This window comes from Brassica napus, chromosome A5, assembly GCF_020379485.1.
Source record: "Brassica napus cultivar Da-Ae chromosome A5, Da-Ae, whole genome shotgun sequence".
In the NCBI taxonomy this organism is placed as follows: domain Eukaryota; kingdom Viridiplantae; phylum Streptophyta; class Magnoliopsida; order Brassicales; family Brassicaceae; genus Brassica; species Brassica napus.
In genome coordinates this window covers 26,813,981-26,829,666 of record NC_063438.1, presented here as the reverse complement: position 1 = coordinate 26,829,666, position 15,686 = coordinate 26,813,981, and the positions used below count along the sequence as shown (strand labels likewise).

The 15,686-nt window shown below is 31.7% G+C and overlaps 3 protein-coding genes across 3 annotated transcripts; 2 read left to right on the top strand and 1 right to left on the bottom strand.

The window, feature by feature from the left end:
- The first annotated feature begins 1,932 nt into the window (after window positions 1–1,932).
- LOC106348745 lies at window positions 1,933–3,425 on the top strand. Its single transcript, XM_013788543.3, has one exon. It carries the CDS (start codon window positions 2,190–2,192, stop codon window positions 3,264–3,266), a length of 1,077 nt encoding a protein of 358 aa, XP_013643997.2. The 5' UTR covers window positions 1,933–2,189; the 3' UTR covers window positions 3,267–3,425.
- Window positions 3,426–5,043: 1,618 nt separating this feature from the next.
- On the top strand, window positions 5,044–5,718 carry LOC111213651. The gene has a single exon (XM_048780075.1). It carries the CDS (start codon window positions 5,197–5,199, stop codon window positions 5,572–5,574), a length of 378 nt encoding a protein of 125 aa, XP_048636032.1. The 5' UTR covers window positions 5,044–5,196; the 3' UTR covers window positions 5,575–5,718.
- A 420-nt stretch (window positions 5,719–6,138) lies between these two features.
- LOC106452981 (probable histone-arginine methyltransferase 1.3) lies at window positions 6,139–9,257 on the bottom strand. Its single transcript, XM_013895192.3, has 15 exons — window positions 8,920–9,257; window positions 8,787–8,846; window positions 8,603–8,705; window positions 8,394–8,525; window positions 8,167–8,270; window positions 7,972–8,070; window positions 7,833–7,902; window positions 7,650–7,746; window positions 7,516–7,570; window positions 7,331–7,414; window positions 7,139–7,216; window positions 6,949–7,052; window positions 6,691–6,863; window positions 6,452–6,609; window positions 6,139–6,367 (listed from the first exon to the last, which is right to left on the bottom strand). The coding sequence occupies exons 1-15, from the start codon at window positions 9,115–9,117 to the stop codon at window positions 6,287–6,289; spliced, it is 1,596 nt and encodes a 531-aa protein (XP_013750646.2). The 5' UTR covers window positions 9,118–9,257; the 3' UTR covers window positions 6,139–6,286.
- Window positions 9,258–15,686: the final 6,429 nt, after the last annotated feature.

Here is a 15,686-nt window from a genome sequence, read left to right as displayed (position 1 = left end):
TGCTTTGGGTTTTGGCTCGAAAAAATTCTACACTGTAACCAAAAATAATGGAGTACAAATTAAAAGTCTATTTAACTATATGTGATTAAGCTAGAAATGTTGGCCCTACGATCTTCTACATCAAATGTTTAGTTTATTCATCGATTATTTTCTTTGGGGTCAGATTCAAATTAAACTAATTTATCCTAAAATAGTTTAAGCTACTTGGGGTTTGTCGGTTTATGAATTTAAACCAAACTTAAAAAAATCAATTAATAAATCCTCAATAATGTTCCCTTTCACATTTGTCATCTAGATCTAACCAGTTTATCAGATACAAATACACCAAATCTTTTTGTTGATTTTTTTTTTTGCTAAAACATATTGCACCAAATCTTCAAATGTGAAAAAAGTTGAACCCTACAAAAATAAAATTAAACTTTTGTTCTTAATCACAACGGCAATTTTTTGTAATGTAAATGGTCACTTAAAAACAAATGAAGTTAATTAGTGTTTTCATAAAACTAAAAATAGCTAGAAAGACACGTGGAATATTGGACTCTTATCTTAACATTTTACCCCCAAGAAGAAAAAAGAATAATGGAGCCAAAAAAAAGATTAAAATGAAAGAGTTTTTTTTTGGAAAAATGATTGCTGACTACATGAAGTATCGGTCATCACATGGCTAACCATGCAAACTAAATTAATGTATATCTAGCTACACGAAGTATAAGTTATGCATGACAACATCCATCAACTTAATGATGTTATGTAATTAACATCACAAGTTTAATTTTGTTTATTCAAAAGCTGATGTAGATGTTAGAGACTGTTTAAATATTTTGTTTCATCAATTAAAATATAATCAATCTAACCGTAATTTAACTTAAATTGTGTTTTAATCCGCGTTTTAAAAGCATAAGAATATTTTTAACAAAATTTAATTTACAAAAACAATATTTTTAATATTTTTTATAAGTAGTGTTTTAACCTTTTTGTTTTAGTGTATTTGATAACTATATAATTATATTATTTTATTTATATTAAATATAAAAGTTATATAGGATTATTTAATTTTGTTTTTAATTATTCTAATCTGTTTTGTTATTAAATTTTAATAATATTTCTGTAATTCATTTTATTAATTTTGTGATATATACTTATCTTATAATTTTTTATTATTATAAAACTTATTTGATGTCTATTTATTGACTCTAACATTTTATTTGTTTAATATAAAATTTATTAAATTAATGAATTATTTTATTTATATTTTCATAAAAAAACTTAATTCATTTAAACTTAATAAAACTTTAATATTAGATTTGTATTATTTGATTACTTTTATTCTTAAAAGTATATAATTAATAACTATATACACGAGATAATATTTGATTTAAATTGACATCAAATAAGTTTTAAACAAATAAAATGTTAGATTGACGTCAAATAAGTTTTATAATTAAAAAATAAAATAATATCTTATATAACTTTTAAATTTAATATAAATATAAATAATATAATTATATAGTTTTCAAATGCTAAAATACTAGTTATCAAAAAATATTGAAACATATTGATTTTGTAAATTAATTTAAGAAAAAATAATCTTATGCTTTTAAAATGCGGATTAAAATCTAATTTTAGTTAAACTACGGTCAGATTAGTTATATTTTAATTGATGAAATAAGATATTTAAACGGTCTCTAACATCCACATCAATTTTTGGATGAATGAAATTAAACTTGTGATGTTAAATACATAACATCATTAAGTTGAGGGATGTTGTCATGCATAACATATACTTCATGTAGCTATGTATACTTTAGTTTAGTTTGCATGGTTAGCCATGTGATGGCCAATACTTCATGTAGCCAGCGATCAATTTTCCTTTTTTTTTTGGGTGCATATGTTAAGAAAATGAGAGAGCTATTATAATTAAAGATCCGAAGAAGACGAGCTAAAGAGCCGGTACAGGTCAGAACTCTCACGTGCACTTGTGGGAACTCGACTCTCTTTTCTCTTTCTCTACAAACTCTACACACTCCTCTCTCATCTCTCACTCACAAACACGTAATCTCTCTCTCCATCTCTCAAAAGACGCTAGCTAAAAGCTGAATCTCTACTTCATTACACGCAGAAGCAGAGGGAACCACAGAGAAGACTAATAGATTTTGGTTTTCTTCTTCTTGCTTCCTTATCTTGTTGCAATGGTGGACCTCAAAGATCAAGACATGGGAGATGGGATGCAATGCACAACACATCCTTACACAAAGAACCCTGGTGGTATCTGTCCACTATGTCTCCAAGAAAAGCTCGGTAAGCTCGTCACTTCCTCTTTCCCTCTCCCTAAACCAAACCACCTCTCTGCTTCCTCTTCTTCTAAATCCTTCTCTCCTTCTTCCACCACCACCTCTCTTGCTCTGTCACTCTCATCTGGAAGAGACAGCAACAACAACAATAACAACAACAGCCTCCCGTTTCTTCTTGCCAAGAAGAAGAGTATGCTCGCAGCTGCTTCTTCATCCTCTTCCTCTTCTTCGGCTAGTCTTATCTACAAGAGAAGCAAATCTTCGGCTGCTGCTTACGGTGAGAGTTTAAACCGCAAGAAACGAAGTGGCTTCTGGTCGTTTCTTCATCTCTACTCTTCCAAACACCAAATAGCCGCCGCCACAAAAAAAGTTAGCCATCCTTCGGTGCCAAGAAACCAGACAACAGAGACATCTAACAAGGTTGTTGGTGGAGGCATTGATGTGATAAAGGAGGAAGAAGATGAGAGCTCTAGTAGTAACAAAGTTGTTGTAGAGACGCCAGCTAACGGTGTTGGTAGTGGTGCTGGTGGGTCGTCTTTAGAGAGGAAAGTGTTGAGATCTAGATCTGTGGGGTGTGGAAGCAGAAGCTTCTCTGGTGATTTCTTTGAGAGGATCTCTAACGGGTTTGGAGATTGTGCCTTGAAAAGGATTGAGTCACAAAGAGAACATTCAAAGGTTATTAGCAATGGTGGTGGTGGTGAAGCAGCTGATGCTATGAATGAAATGGTGAAATGTGGTGGTATCTTTGGTGGGTTTATGATTATGACATCATCATCATCATCAACTTCAGCATCATCAACGGTTGATCATCATCATCATAAGATGGGGAATAAAAGCTCATGGGGAAGGGCGTTTGCAAGTCCAATGAGAGCCAAGACTGTTCATAAAGGTGGTACTACTACAGAGTCATCAACTGATAAAAACACAACTCAAAACTTGGACTCAGTTTCTTCGTTGGTTACTATGAGAAGTTAAAAGAGATACATTATAAGTACTTTTATTTCATTCATGTGATTAGTTAGGCTGTTTATTTGTTCTTTGGTTTGATATTTTGAGTACAACTAGTAATGTAATGTCACACTATTTATCTTTTTCATTTCTATGTTTGGCCTATTGGCTAGATGTTGTTCATCATCAATGATTCATTATAAAAGCTTAAAACCTTTAGGAGAATTGAGCTTAGGATACTTGCTGTTTTGTGTTATAATTTTTATGATTACATTCTTATATTATTTAATATGTCTAATTCTCCCAAAATTATGTTTGTGGTGTCGCTTAAACCAGATGTGTTGGTACATAATAATACTATTACAATAGTAACAAAAGCAGTCAACAGGTTTTAGGGTTTTTGAGTATTAAATGAGTGGAATCAAAAGGCACATGGCTTTGCACATGCATTATGATTCCAACAGTTCAATAGTTTTATCTTCTTATTTTGTTTTGGAGCCCCACAAATTTTAAGTAAGACATGCAACACAACAAGAAGTCAACAGCATCTACAACACTATCATTAACATGGTTAGATCACCAACCAGCTAATCTAATATATAAGAACTCAAATTTAATGCAAGCCAACATATTGAGTTTGCTGTCCCGACCAAAAACCACAAGTTTGTAACACAGCACAGTGTTATGATAACATTAATAAATTCAGATGATATAATATGTGGAAGCGATGGTCGGGACAAGTACATCAAAAGGGGTCCCTGAGGTGAAAATAAAGACGAACAATTCTGCAAAGAGACAGAAGGCAAAATAAAAAAGAGCCTGCCTTCTGACGTAACCATATTCATATTATAAATCATTGTGATCTATTATTATATTTGATAATTCTTCTTCTTCTTTTTTTTGCGTGGGGACCCAACTTTGGACTTGTCATATGTATATTCCAAAAATCTGCGAAGATAGATACTTCAGACGTGACCATGTGAATACGATCAGTTTTCCGTTGTGAAATATTTGTGAAGCATCTTTTACATCAAAATGTAGTAGCTGGCCCATTGAGATCTTAAAAAAACTTTACTGATTCCATTGTTGTTATCTTATAGTTGTTTTAATTTCTTTTGTTAGTAGAAAGTAAAAATGTTATTGCACTGTTGATGCATGAACTTAATTAGTATCAGCCAGTGCAGTGCTTGGTGTGTGTAGAAATGATTATTTCTTTTTGCTTTTCAGCTAAGTGTCAAGCGTGTCTTTTGTGTTGGAGTTGAGGCATTATTAGATTATGATGCCATGCTGGTGCTTGTTCGTCTAACTATCACGTAACTTCTAAACATTTGATATATATATCTAATTTATTTGGTTGTATAGGTTGGAATGGATCAAGCATACTTGATGCACATATCCGTGAGTAAAGAGACTTCTTCAAGATAGTCAAGCTATAGGGTTTTATCGCTTTATCTTGTAAAAAAGTTATGCTATTTAAATTTGAAAGCCTTTAGTTAAAAATAAAGATCATAGATACTTTAAACGTCAATATTAATATACACATTAGTGAAATGGACGACTCAACTACACTCTTACACACACTATTATAGCATGGCTATGTAATACATGTTCAAGTATCACAATAAGCTTATTCATTTCGGTCTATTATATTCCTGTGTCAAAAGTGACTCAAAACCCACATTCCTCTATTACTACTCATTTTTGAAAATGGATATTATTATTGTAAAGAACGTAAAAAGGGCCCTGGTGCCACGTAAGGGCCCAGTATGGAATGCTTTGTACATAACCTTGTACTTGTTCCTTGTTGGGTTGTAGAGGACCGAGATGCGGTTCGACCGGTTTTCAAACACGGCCTATAATTTTGAAAAAGGAAAAGGCTCTCTAGTCTCTACTGTCGACATTCCAACTGTAAAACAAAAAAGAAAAAGACACTCTAACAACAGCACTCTCAACACTAATGTACCAAGATCGTCAAGGCGTTGTAGGCGGTGGCGGATCTACCCCACACGGTATCATACTCGCCGTCGTCGTTGCATTGGTAGTCCTCGTTCCCTTCTTCCTCGGAGACGGAGGAGAAGCCATCACAGACGGGATCTCAGAGCTTCTCAGTCCAGTGGGACATCTCTTGCTCCACATCATCCTCCTCCTCACCATCCAGTTCCTCTCCTCTGAACGCGGTTCCTTCGTCTCCGCCATTTTCTCCACTGGAGAGCCCGAGTCCATTCACCGTGTTAGCGGATCTCCAGTAGGCGTCGCGCTGTTCCTAGTCCTGATCTTGTTCTTACTCTACAACCGCTTCTCCATCTTTGGTGGAGGTGATGACTCTGACGACTGATGCGACGTCGTTTTCCCAGATCTAGTTTATTTTTCTTTATTCTATTTTTTTTTTGTTTTCTTTTCGTTTTATTTGACGGTTGTGTAGTCAACGGTTTGATGTAATGCAGTGAAACAGTAATTAAAATTTTCACTGTTAACCCTCCTCATCAGAGTTAACACAACCACATTGTTAGTAACTTTACTATGTACATGAAAACCTTACAAAACTAATCTCTTACAAAGATCACTTTAAGCTTGCGGTTGCAGAATCTCCTTCGCTGTCCTAACCCGACAGTATTGCATTTGTTCCTGTCGGAAGCGTGCAAACAGCTTTAACATTCAGCAGAGTCAAGTGAATTTTATAAGAATAGAAATCTCTTTTGCGTATTGTTACACTGTCATATTACAGAGCATGAGTTTGATTTTCTTTTTATGATACTATCCCAAGGTTGAAAGCCTAATTATTGTGTATATTACTTTGGATTATCTGCAGGTTTAGCTAGTGGATAAAAATGTAAACTAAAGCAAGAATGTTTTATGTTTACGTAGGCGTTTGATGCTATCAATGTAAAACAAAATCATGTAGGTAAATATCATAGATAACTTGATTAGTTGTGGAAAAAAACACAAAGGTGCAAACACTGTTACATGGAACCGTAGCCAAACTCATAAGGAACCTACAAACATGAATCCACAAGTCCAAAGATGAATGAGATTCAATGATCTAAGCATTATAGCTGGGTGGTACTCGCGTTCTGTGCCGGTTCTTGTAATAACTCTTCTTCAAAATCATCGCTCTGTATCTGTATGTCCTGCTCGTAGTATATACACATATTGGTACACATAAAAAGAAAGCAAACATAACTATTCTAGCCGCTGAATGCATTTTTTTTAACCTGTGGGTTTAGCTGCGGTTGTGGTGGTAATGGTGGCTCTTGTGCAGCAGGGTATGCTTGTGGCTGAGACATTCTATAGTAAGGTTCCTTCAGATCGAATTTGCCTGTCGATGATTGGAGGATTCCTCCTTGACTTGCACCAGGACCCCACATTTTAGCTGTTTAAAATCCAGAAGAAAAATTCAAAGTTATGATAATACTTTTGAATGAGAAGAAAAACATAGAAAGGTATATTGGACCTGATAGAGTTAGATCAATGGTGTAACTCTGAGCACTGTGAGCTACCAAATGAAGTCTACCAGTGATCTCTTGACCTGCCATCACATAAATGGGTTGCGCCAGAACGCATCTGATCTGGTACCAATGCGTTGTAGGCGCACCAGGAGCAGTTGTGAGCCATCTTTGTACCGTGCTGTTGGAAAAAAGAATAAAACCATGAGTTGTAGGTACACTTTGAAAACGACATGGCTTGACCGAAAAAAAAGAAGCAAAAGTACCTCCCGTCAAAGAGAACGTCGAACCAGCAGGCAAGTCCATGCACTCGGGTGCATACGGAAGAAGTAAACTTCAATGGGATATCGATCTCATAAAAATCTTCTTCCTGTGAAAATAAATGGAGACTGAAAGTTACTTACTCAGTTCCTTGACGTTAGAGAAACCCAAAGAACGGTTCTAAGTAGCGTATACCTTCATCTGAGTGAAATCTATCGTATGAAACGTAGGGGGAGCAACCAGTAACCTCGGATCAAATGCATCAACCACAGGCTGTACAATCCGCAGATACGACTCATCAATATTTTGGTTATGATAGTTAGAGAATAACCTAATACAATGAACCGGTTACAAACTAGTATTTTGCTGGTGTGCAAACACATGTACCTGAGAAAAATAACCTTGGTGTGCTGAACCAAACAGAGGTGTCAAATCAACTCCATAATAGTTCTGTTGTTGCCAAAACAAAGCCTGCATAGATGAAGAAACTGAGTTATTGAATCCTGAAGAAGAATTACACTAAACATGTAATATCACTATATTAGTCCTAAGAACAAAGTGACATTCCGTACCTTATTTGCCATTTCAATAAACAAAAACTCATCCGAGAAAGGTGCCATGTGAATCCTACAATGATAAAACAACAAGAGAATCAAAATACATAATAATAGATATAAAGAAAAGCCTCTCAACAGGTTGACTTTACCTTCCAACAGTGGGAAACATTTTGCCATTCGGAGACATGAAACGATCCCTAGCAATTACATACGATTCCAACATTCTCTCATTGACCAATAAGGTGCCTGATATTAAATTACAAGGCATGTCAAATCACTTTGCCCACATATAAGAAAGTGACACATTCTAAACTCTGCGCTGAAACACTTACCCATTGGTTCAGAGATTAAAATATCCGCTTTCTCAGGCAACTCAATATCCTCGACCTTTCCCTTGATGACCTGCCAGGTTCAACAACATCAGAAAAAATGCATATAGCACAGCAAAAGAAAAGTAATCAGAAGTCTTACTGTGATTCGATCAGCGAACAAGGGGTTACCAGCGATCAGCTTACGTGCATATTCAGCCATTTCCGATGCTTCTACAGCATACACATGCTTGGCACCAGCCTAATTCATAAAAAGTAAAAAAGGTATTAGACATGTATGAAAGAGACAGAAGCAAAAATACACAAAAGTCATTAAACAAGTCATCTTAATGCATACCTGGGCAGCAAACATAGACAAAATGCCACTCCCAGCACCCACATCGACCACAACACGACCAGCAAAATCTGAACGGTTCTCCATCACCGCAGCATAATATGTACCTGAAGACATGAATGAGGTGCTAAGAAGACAGATGATATTTCTTCTGATGAATTTACATCCTCTACAAGAGAAGTGGACCAGTTCCTAGGCAACCAAATACATACAATCCCATATAATTTTACCTGTCCTGACATAATCTTGAAGCATGTTTTGCTGATGTAGAAGTTGTCCATAGTAATGGAAATACATTTTGGCAGAGGACGCCTCAATCTTATCGTCAAACTTGCTTTTACTAGCTGAAACTGTGGATGATCCTATAAACGAAAGAATGAAAAGAACAATCAATGAGTATGCACAGAGATAAACTGGTTCTTCAGAGTCTAAGACGCACCATGAACAAGAGCATCCTTTCTCCACTCCTCGAATGAATCACAAAACTCTTTGCTATCCTTCTCACTTCCAAACTTTATATTAACTCCTTTAGAGAACGATCTCTGTTCCAAACGCAACAAAATAAACACATTCTGATTACATAATCAAGTATAAATATAGTAAAGTAAGTAACTTTTACGAACCTCCTCCTCTGAGTTATCATCAGATACACATATGAACTGGACTGTCCCCAACTTGAATAACTGTGAAACAAAACACAATACGATCAAATTGCATATTGGGTCTTCTACACCAAAATTCAAATAAGTGTTTCACCTGAGCTGAAGCGAGATCAAAAGTGAAACAATGGGTCGAGTCCGATTGGAGAAACCGGAGCTCCGTGACGCCGTCAACGCACGAGAACGTAGCTACGGCGGGAGAGGAAGGCGAAGCGGAAGGGGAGGAGGAGAGATCAGTGACGGAATCTAGAGAGAACTCTAGCTGCTCGAGCTTTTTCAAAGGAGAGGCATCCATTACGTGAAGCGCTGCTGAATGTGGAGATGTGTCTGTGTATGTGTAACAAGGAAAGGTGAGAGCTTTAGGGTTTTTGGTGCGGAGAGCTTCTTCCGAGAGCTCGAGAGTGGGAGAGAGAGATAGAGCCGCCAAAGAGAGTGATGAAACGGTGGCGTTTTATGAAGTCTTGCAATTTAAACCGGAATCAATTTTACCGGAAGCTTTTTAGACCGTACTATCTCGCAATTTAAACCGGAACCTCTTGCGATTACCTTCACCATTTAATCCATTTAATCTTACAAATTAACTTTCAGCATTTAAAACGTATCAATCATAGTCATTTGAAATTCTTATTTTTTATAAATAAAAATTAATACCATCTAATATTTAGAAAGTTTTACGTTTTAATATTAAAATAAATATAATTTCTGGCACCAAAAGTCTAGAACAAAGAAACATCAGCTTGATACATTTTTAGTCGTGAATGCTACACATGTTCTTTGGGGTTCTCACAAACTACAGATGTTGAATCAAAGAACAAAAAACATCGAAGTGTGAGCTCCCGTGACATGTGAACTCTATATGGTTCAAATGTGAGTGTCATAGATTGACAAGTTCTGCGAAACCAAAATGAAAAAAAAGTTCACTAGGTTTATTTCTTATTTTAGAATCGCTGGTAATCAAAGTTGTTCAATTTGAGTATAACCACTACTTTTCTGAATAAATATTACTTCTCAAAAATACATTAACATATTTTAGTATCCGTACAATATTTATATTGAGTACTGACGTGGAAATGTAACAGATTTACTTTAGCAATTAAATTTTTCACATAGCTTCAACTCCAAAGTTTTCTTTTTTGAGAAATGCTTCAAATACAAAATTTGCTATATAAACTTAATCAGAAAACTAGATTTTTCACCCGCACATCCGTGCGGGTAGATTTTCATTTTATAAATATATAACAGATACCATCGCAAAACTTTCAAAGATATAATTTACATTTTAGCGTTATATATTGTTTAAATCTATAATGTTATTGGTTATGTTTCTTATCCGATATTATTAATGTATAATGATTTGTTTTATACATTTTACTTTATTATTAATTGTTATTATATATTAATATATTTTCGAGTTTGGTAAAATAAATTCATAGTATGAAATAAAAAAAATTGAGAATCTCTTTCATTTTTTTTCTAATTTTTACAAACTGAATACAATACATTTTAAAATTTATTTAGTTATACTATAAAACTGATATTTTCTTAGCATAATTTATATTTCTATGTTATTTATTTTAGTATATTGTGGGATTTTATAAGTAAATATATTATAATAATACTATATTATTAATTATGAAATCAATCGTTGCATTAATTTAAAAATATTTTAAAATTTTATTAAGATTTTGTTAGATTTTTTCCAACATATTTTGTTATAAGTAAAAATAAAATTTAAATTTACAGTTAAAATTTATTTATTAATATCTATATAATTTATAATATTTTTTAGAAATGTTATGTATTAAATAGATTAACTTAAATAATCAAATAGATGTAATTGATGAAATAGACCTAGTATGAATTTTTATGGTATTTCTTTTAATAAAGAAGATATAGAATATAATTATAAAATTTGAAAAATAGCAAACACTTTTATTTTATTTTGTTTTATAATAAAATCTTATTTAAATTAATGTATAATGGTATATATTATTAATTACAAAATTAATCAATGGTATTAATTTAAATAAAATATTTTAAATTTTTAGAAAGATTTTGTTAGATTTTTTCTGAACATTTTGTTATAACTAAAAATAAAATTTAAATTTACAGTTAAAATTGATTTGTTATTAATATCTTTATATATTTAATATATTAATGTAAATAATTAAATAAATGTAATTAATGGAATGGACCTAATAAAGTTAGTATGACTTTTTATAGTAGATAAAAATGGTATTTCTCTTTTAATAGAGAAGATTTGTTACGGAAATTCTTTTTCCAAATGCCTGCATCTCTATTGAGCGTTCATTTTTTTTTTTAAAAGAAAAAGATATTATAAGTGAAAAGTTATATCTTTTTGGTTGGTGGGGGTGTTTCGTGCATGGTTCCTCTAGGATTCCAACTTGGCCAGCCTTCTATAAAGAGAGACCTTGTGTTTTGAACCCTAGACCATCAGAACTCACGTTCCTTCACATGCTTATATGCATCTTTAGATAAATACAAGCAATATACATCTATATCTCTAACGTATTATATTTTCCTCTCTATATAGGATTATAATGGGAGGTTCTTGGCGTTTCTTGTTTAGCTTCTTCGGCAGCTTCAAAGCATGGTGGAGGAGAAGGCAGCGATCAAACCAGGCAGGAACAGACGACGAGATGTATAGTGAAGATAGTGAAGGCAACTTCTATAACTGGTACGTCGTCGAACCGGCTATTAACCGGAAATCCACTGATTTCATCAGAAGGTTCCACGAGACTCGTGACTGATTCCATCACCTCTTTATTCTTCTTCTTCTTCTTCAGCTTCAGTTTCTTTAAACTTAGTACTTTGGAAGAAAATTTGTTCTTTTCTCGTAGTGTGTATGTGTGTTTCTATGTGATTCCAATAAATATAATCATAATTTGTTAAGTCTGTCGAGTTTGTTATGTGTTTGTTTTTTTCTCTATTTACATTATTATTGCATGTACTAATGATTATAAACGCTGGTTTGTATTTTAGCAAATATAATGGTTGAATCTATGATTTGTGGATAACAAATACAAAAAATATAAACCAAAACACTTCAAATTGCAGGTTACTTCCGCAAACATTTGTTGAATGTTTTTGAAGGATGATATCTCTTGACATCAGATACAAAATTCTATTTGAATCATTGTAAACAAATAATCTACTGGAATTAAACCACCTAGCTGATCGTTAAGGCGCCGTCGAATGAGTTTATAATTTTTACGTCCAATATACTATTCTCATGGAATGAATAAGATGTATCCTCAGAAGGAAGAAAAATTTATCCCTTCAGAACAATGTAGAAAGTAATTCACATGGGGCTTACGTAAAGCTGTCAGTGAAAGGATGGATTGAATCATTGTATGCGAGAAGATTAATATATCTTTCTTAATGTTATATTTACATGAATTTACTATGATTTTTGGTTAACAAATATCTTCACAAGACAAAGTTGAGGTGTCTCATCATACGTTGGCTAAATCATCTTTCCATTCTTATTATAAGACGATATGCACAAAATAATTGAAATGTTATTTAATTACACTAACTTTTGGAAAAGAAAACGAATACATGTTAGAAAGGAAGAGCTTTTGTAGGCACGAATCGCTATAAAAGCAATGAGAATCAGTCAAAAGAACGATATGTTTATAAGAGAAGAAGAAGGAAGATAGCTGTATCACTCATACATGTGCCTCCTTTGCCTTTGTATTTTTCGTCCCAAGCTCTAAGCCACCTTTAAAGCACTGCTTTGGGGTTAAGTATCCACTTTCTATATATAGGCTTAGGCCCTTTGTTAGCTTTCTGAATTCTTACATTGGAAGCTTCTCACATTTCTTATTTTGTGTGATATTTTGGGACATGTCTTAGTCTCTTTTACTTTACATTTTCTCTTCGTTTTGTGATAATATACTGATTATTTTATCAAGGCAAAATTTGTACACGTATACGCTCAAGCACATGATTCTTTCCAATTGTATATACAAGCATACATAGTTTGTGTTGGTGATAATCGAATATGAATTGCAAGTATCAATGTCCGCTTGCATGATGTGCATCCAAACACTTCAAATGTCTACTTCCCAATGCGGTTTATTTTTCTCTGATTTAAGCAAATGAAATTTAATTAGACTTTCGAGGTGTTTGAATGCACATCATGCTAGCGGACATTCAAGTCTGAAATGGTAGTACAAGCACATACCATTGCCAAACACTGTTTGAGAGACTTCCCAGTTTTAGACTTTACTTGCTGTTTCTGTATATTTCCACTTGCTTTAGTACTTTACAAAATGTTTTGTAGAATTTGATAGGTGGACGATATTTTAGATGCGTAAAAATATCGAAAACAAATCCAAGCCGTTGGTTTGTTTTGTCAGATGAACGATATTAGATCACTGAGATAGTGATCATCGTTTATTTTCTAAAATAACGAAATACCACTCGCACGTTGCCAACTCACATTGTCTATGATTGGTTCATACTTCATAGTGTACGTTTGTTCAACCAATAACTTAAGGGCCTGACTGGTTCAAACGCAGCGGTTGCGGTTGCGGTTGCGGGCGTTTGCGGATGCGGGTGGTTGCGGTTTCTAGCGGTTTTAAGAGATTTGTACGACTGGTTCTGCGGTTAGAAATTGGTGCGTTTGCGGGATACTTATGACTGGTTAACTACTAGATACAGCAGCGGTTAAATAATAAATTAACAATATTTACATTTTATATAATTATAAAAATATCAAAAATCATAATATTATAATAAATATATAAATTATATTTTCAAAGTTATAGTTTAAAATTTTTAAAATTATAGAAAATATTTTTATTTTAAAATTTTGTAATATTAATTAAAATATCATAGATATATTTTAGTATTTTTATAATTTCATTTTTAAAAATTTATTGAATATTTTTATTTTTGTATTTATATGGTTTTTAAAAAAAAAAAAAAAATTATCCTCCCGCAACCGCCCGCAACCGCAAACGCTAGCTGGAACTAGCTTTTGAATTTAAGAGGTTCGGAGCGGTTTGAAGCAATTTATAGCGGTTTGTATGATTGTTTCGAAACGCTGTCAACCGCTACCAAACGCAAAAGCTGCGTTTGCGGGTGGTAGCGGGGAAACCAATCAAGCTCTTAAATTGTTCCTCTTGGTTGTAAGGATTTAATATTTTTTTAAATATCAACACATGATTTGATAAATATTATGAAAATACATGCACATTTAAGCGATAAACTAGATTTCCACCCGCACAACCGTGTGGGTATATATTTTCATATTTATATATATAGATATTTGTTTTACATAATTATTATATATTTTTAATGTTACTCACATATTTAAATGTTTGTATAATTATGCCAAATATAATAATTTTAAAGTTTTCATACTGTAAATTAAAATCATCACATATATATGTTGCTTATTATATATTTGTCTTATTGAATTTGCGTTTGATTACTAAATTAAATTTTTTAATGCATGAAACAACATATATGAAAATAATTTTATATTTAATTTATTATAATCATGATCCGTAATTCAAATCGCTAGATTTTTTTAGTAATTTTTTAATGTTTATTTATTCTATATAATAAATTACTGTATATTAAAAAGTTTAAGATAAGTTAAAATTTTATACATGTATTATATAGTTTACTAATATTAACCCGTTCTACCAACATATTATATTTTTAGCATAAATATTTTATATTTATGAAAATAAAATATGTTAATTTATCAATTTAAAATAATTTGATCATATTTTCTTCAATATAACATTTTTATTTTAAAATGATAGATTTTATTATAAAATTGATAAAATAGGATATAATTTTATTCTTTTAGTAACATTTCATTACTAATTACAAAATTAGTTGAAAATATTTATATTCAATTTATGACAATTAAGATCTTATTATATCTTTTTCAAGAGATTTTGTTAGAATTTTAATTTATTTTTAAAAAATTAAAAGATATAAAAGATATTATGATTAAAGTAGTTAAAAATATTATGTATATTAGCATTAGTGATATACATTTAATATAAAATTTAAATGAGGGTCCAAATAAAAATATCACTCATCAAAAAATCATGATTTTTATTTTATTAGAAAACAAATTTGAAAAACTTAAAATAAAAATAAATATTTATTTCTAACAAAATCTTTAAAAATTATTAGTAAATGTATTTGTGAAATTAATTAATTTCATTTTATTTAAATTTTCGTTTATAAACCAAAACTATATTCAATTTTAATTTCTAATTATATTTTATGATAATTTAAATTAAAACTAACTAATTTTTGAAAGTAAATTTAAAAAGATTCTAAGGATATTTTAAAAAGATTTTGTTAGAAGATTTTAAATATATTCATTTGTATTTCAAATAAAATGATAAAGGTATTAAAATATATAATAATGAACTTATGTAAAATATGATATTTTCTAGGAATGATCCAAACTAAAAGAATCACACATGAAAAGAAGTCATGACTTCTGTTTTAATATATAAGATATTACTACTTTATTTGACTTAATCAAAAATAAATACATGTCAGTCTTAACTTGAAAGAATATATGAAATTCAATATACTCACAACATGAGTGACTCGATTAATTGAACTTATATCTAATTCATATATTTAACTACAATAAGAATATATATAATTTAATAATAATATTTATTTATTTTATAAATATAAGTTTAGGATGACTCAAAATATATTAATAAATTAAAATAAAATATTAACCAATTGTTACAATTTAGTTACTAAAATTTATATATATGCATGAGACTTTAGAGTATTATCATTATATTAATTTATGTAATTTAGAATCATACACTTTTGTTTATTTTT

What these genes read in the sequence shown, in the direction of transcription:
- LOC111213651 (XM_048780075.1), top strand. Translation starts at nt 5,197, where the DNA reads ATGTACCAAGATCGTCAAGGCGTTGTAGGCGGTGGCGGATCTACCCCA.
- LOC106348745 (XM_013788543.3), top strand. Translation starts at nt 2,190, where the DNA reads ATGGTGGACCTCAAAGATCAAGACATGGGAGATGGGATGCAATGCACA.
- LOC106452981 (XM_013895192.3), bottom strand. Translation starts at nt 9,117, where the DNA reads ATGGATGCCTCTCCTTTGAAAAAGCTCGAGCAGCTAGAGTTCTCTCTA. An exon ending in TGTTCGCTGATCGAATCACA is followed by an intron (nt 7,903 to 7,971) that starts GTAAGACTTCTG and finishes TGAACCTGGCAG; the next exon opens with GTCATCAAGGGAAAGGTCGA. An exon ending in TTTAATCTCTGAACCAATGG is followed by an intron (nt 7,747 to 7,832) that starts GTAAGTGTTTCA and finishes ATTTAATATCAG; the next exon opens with GCACCTTATTGGTCAATGAG.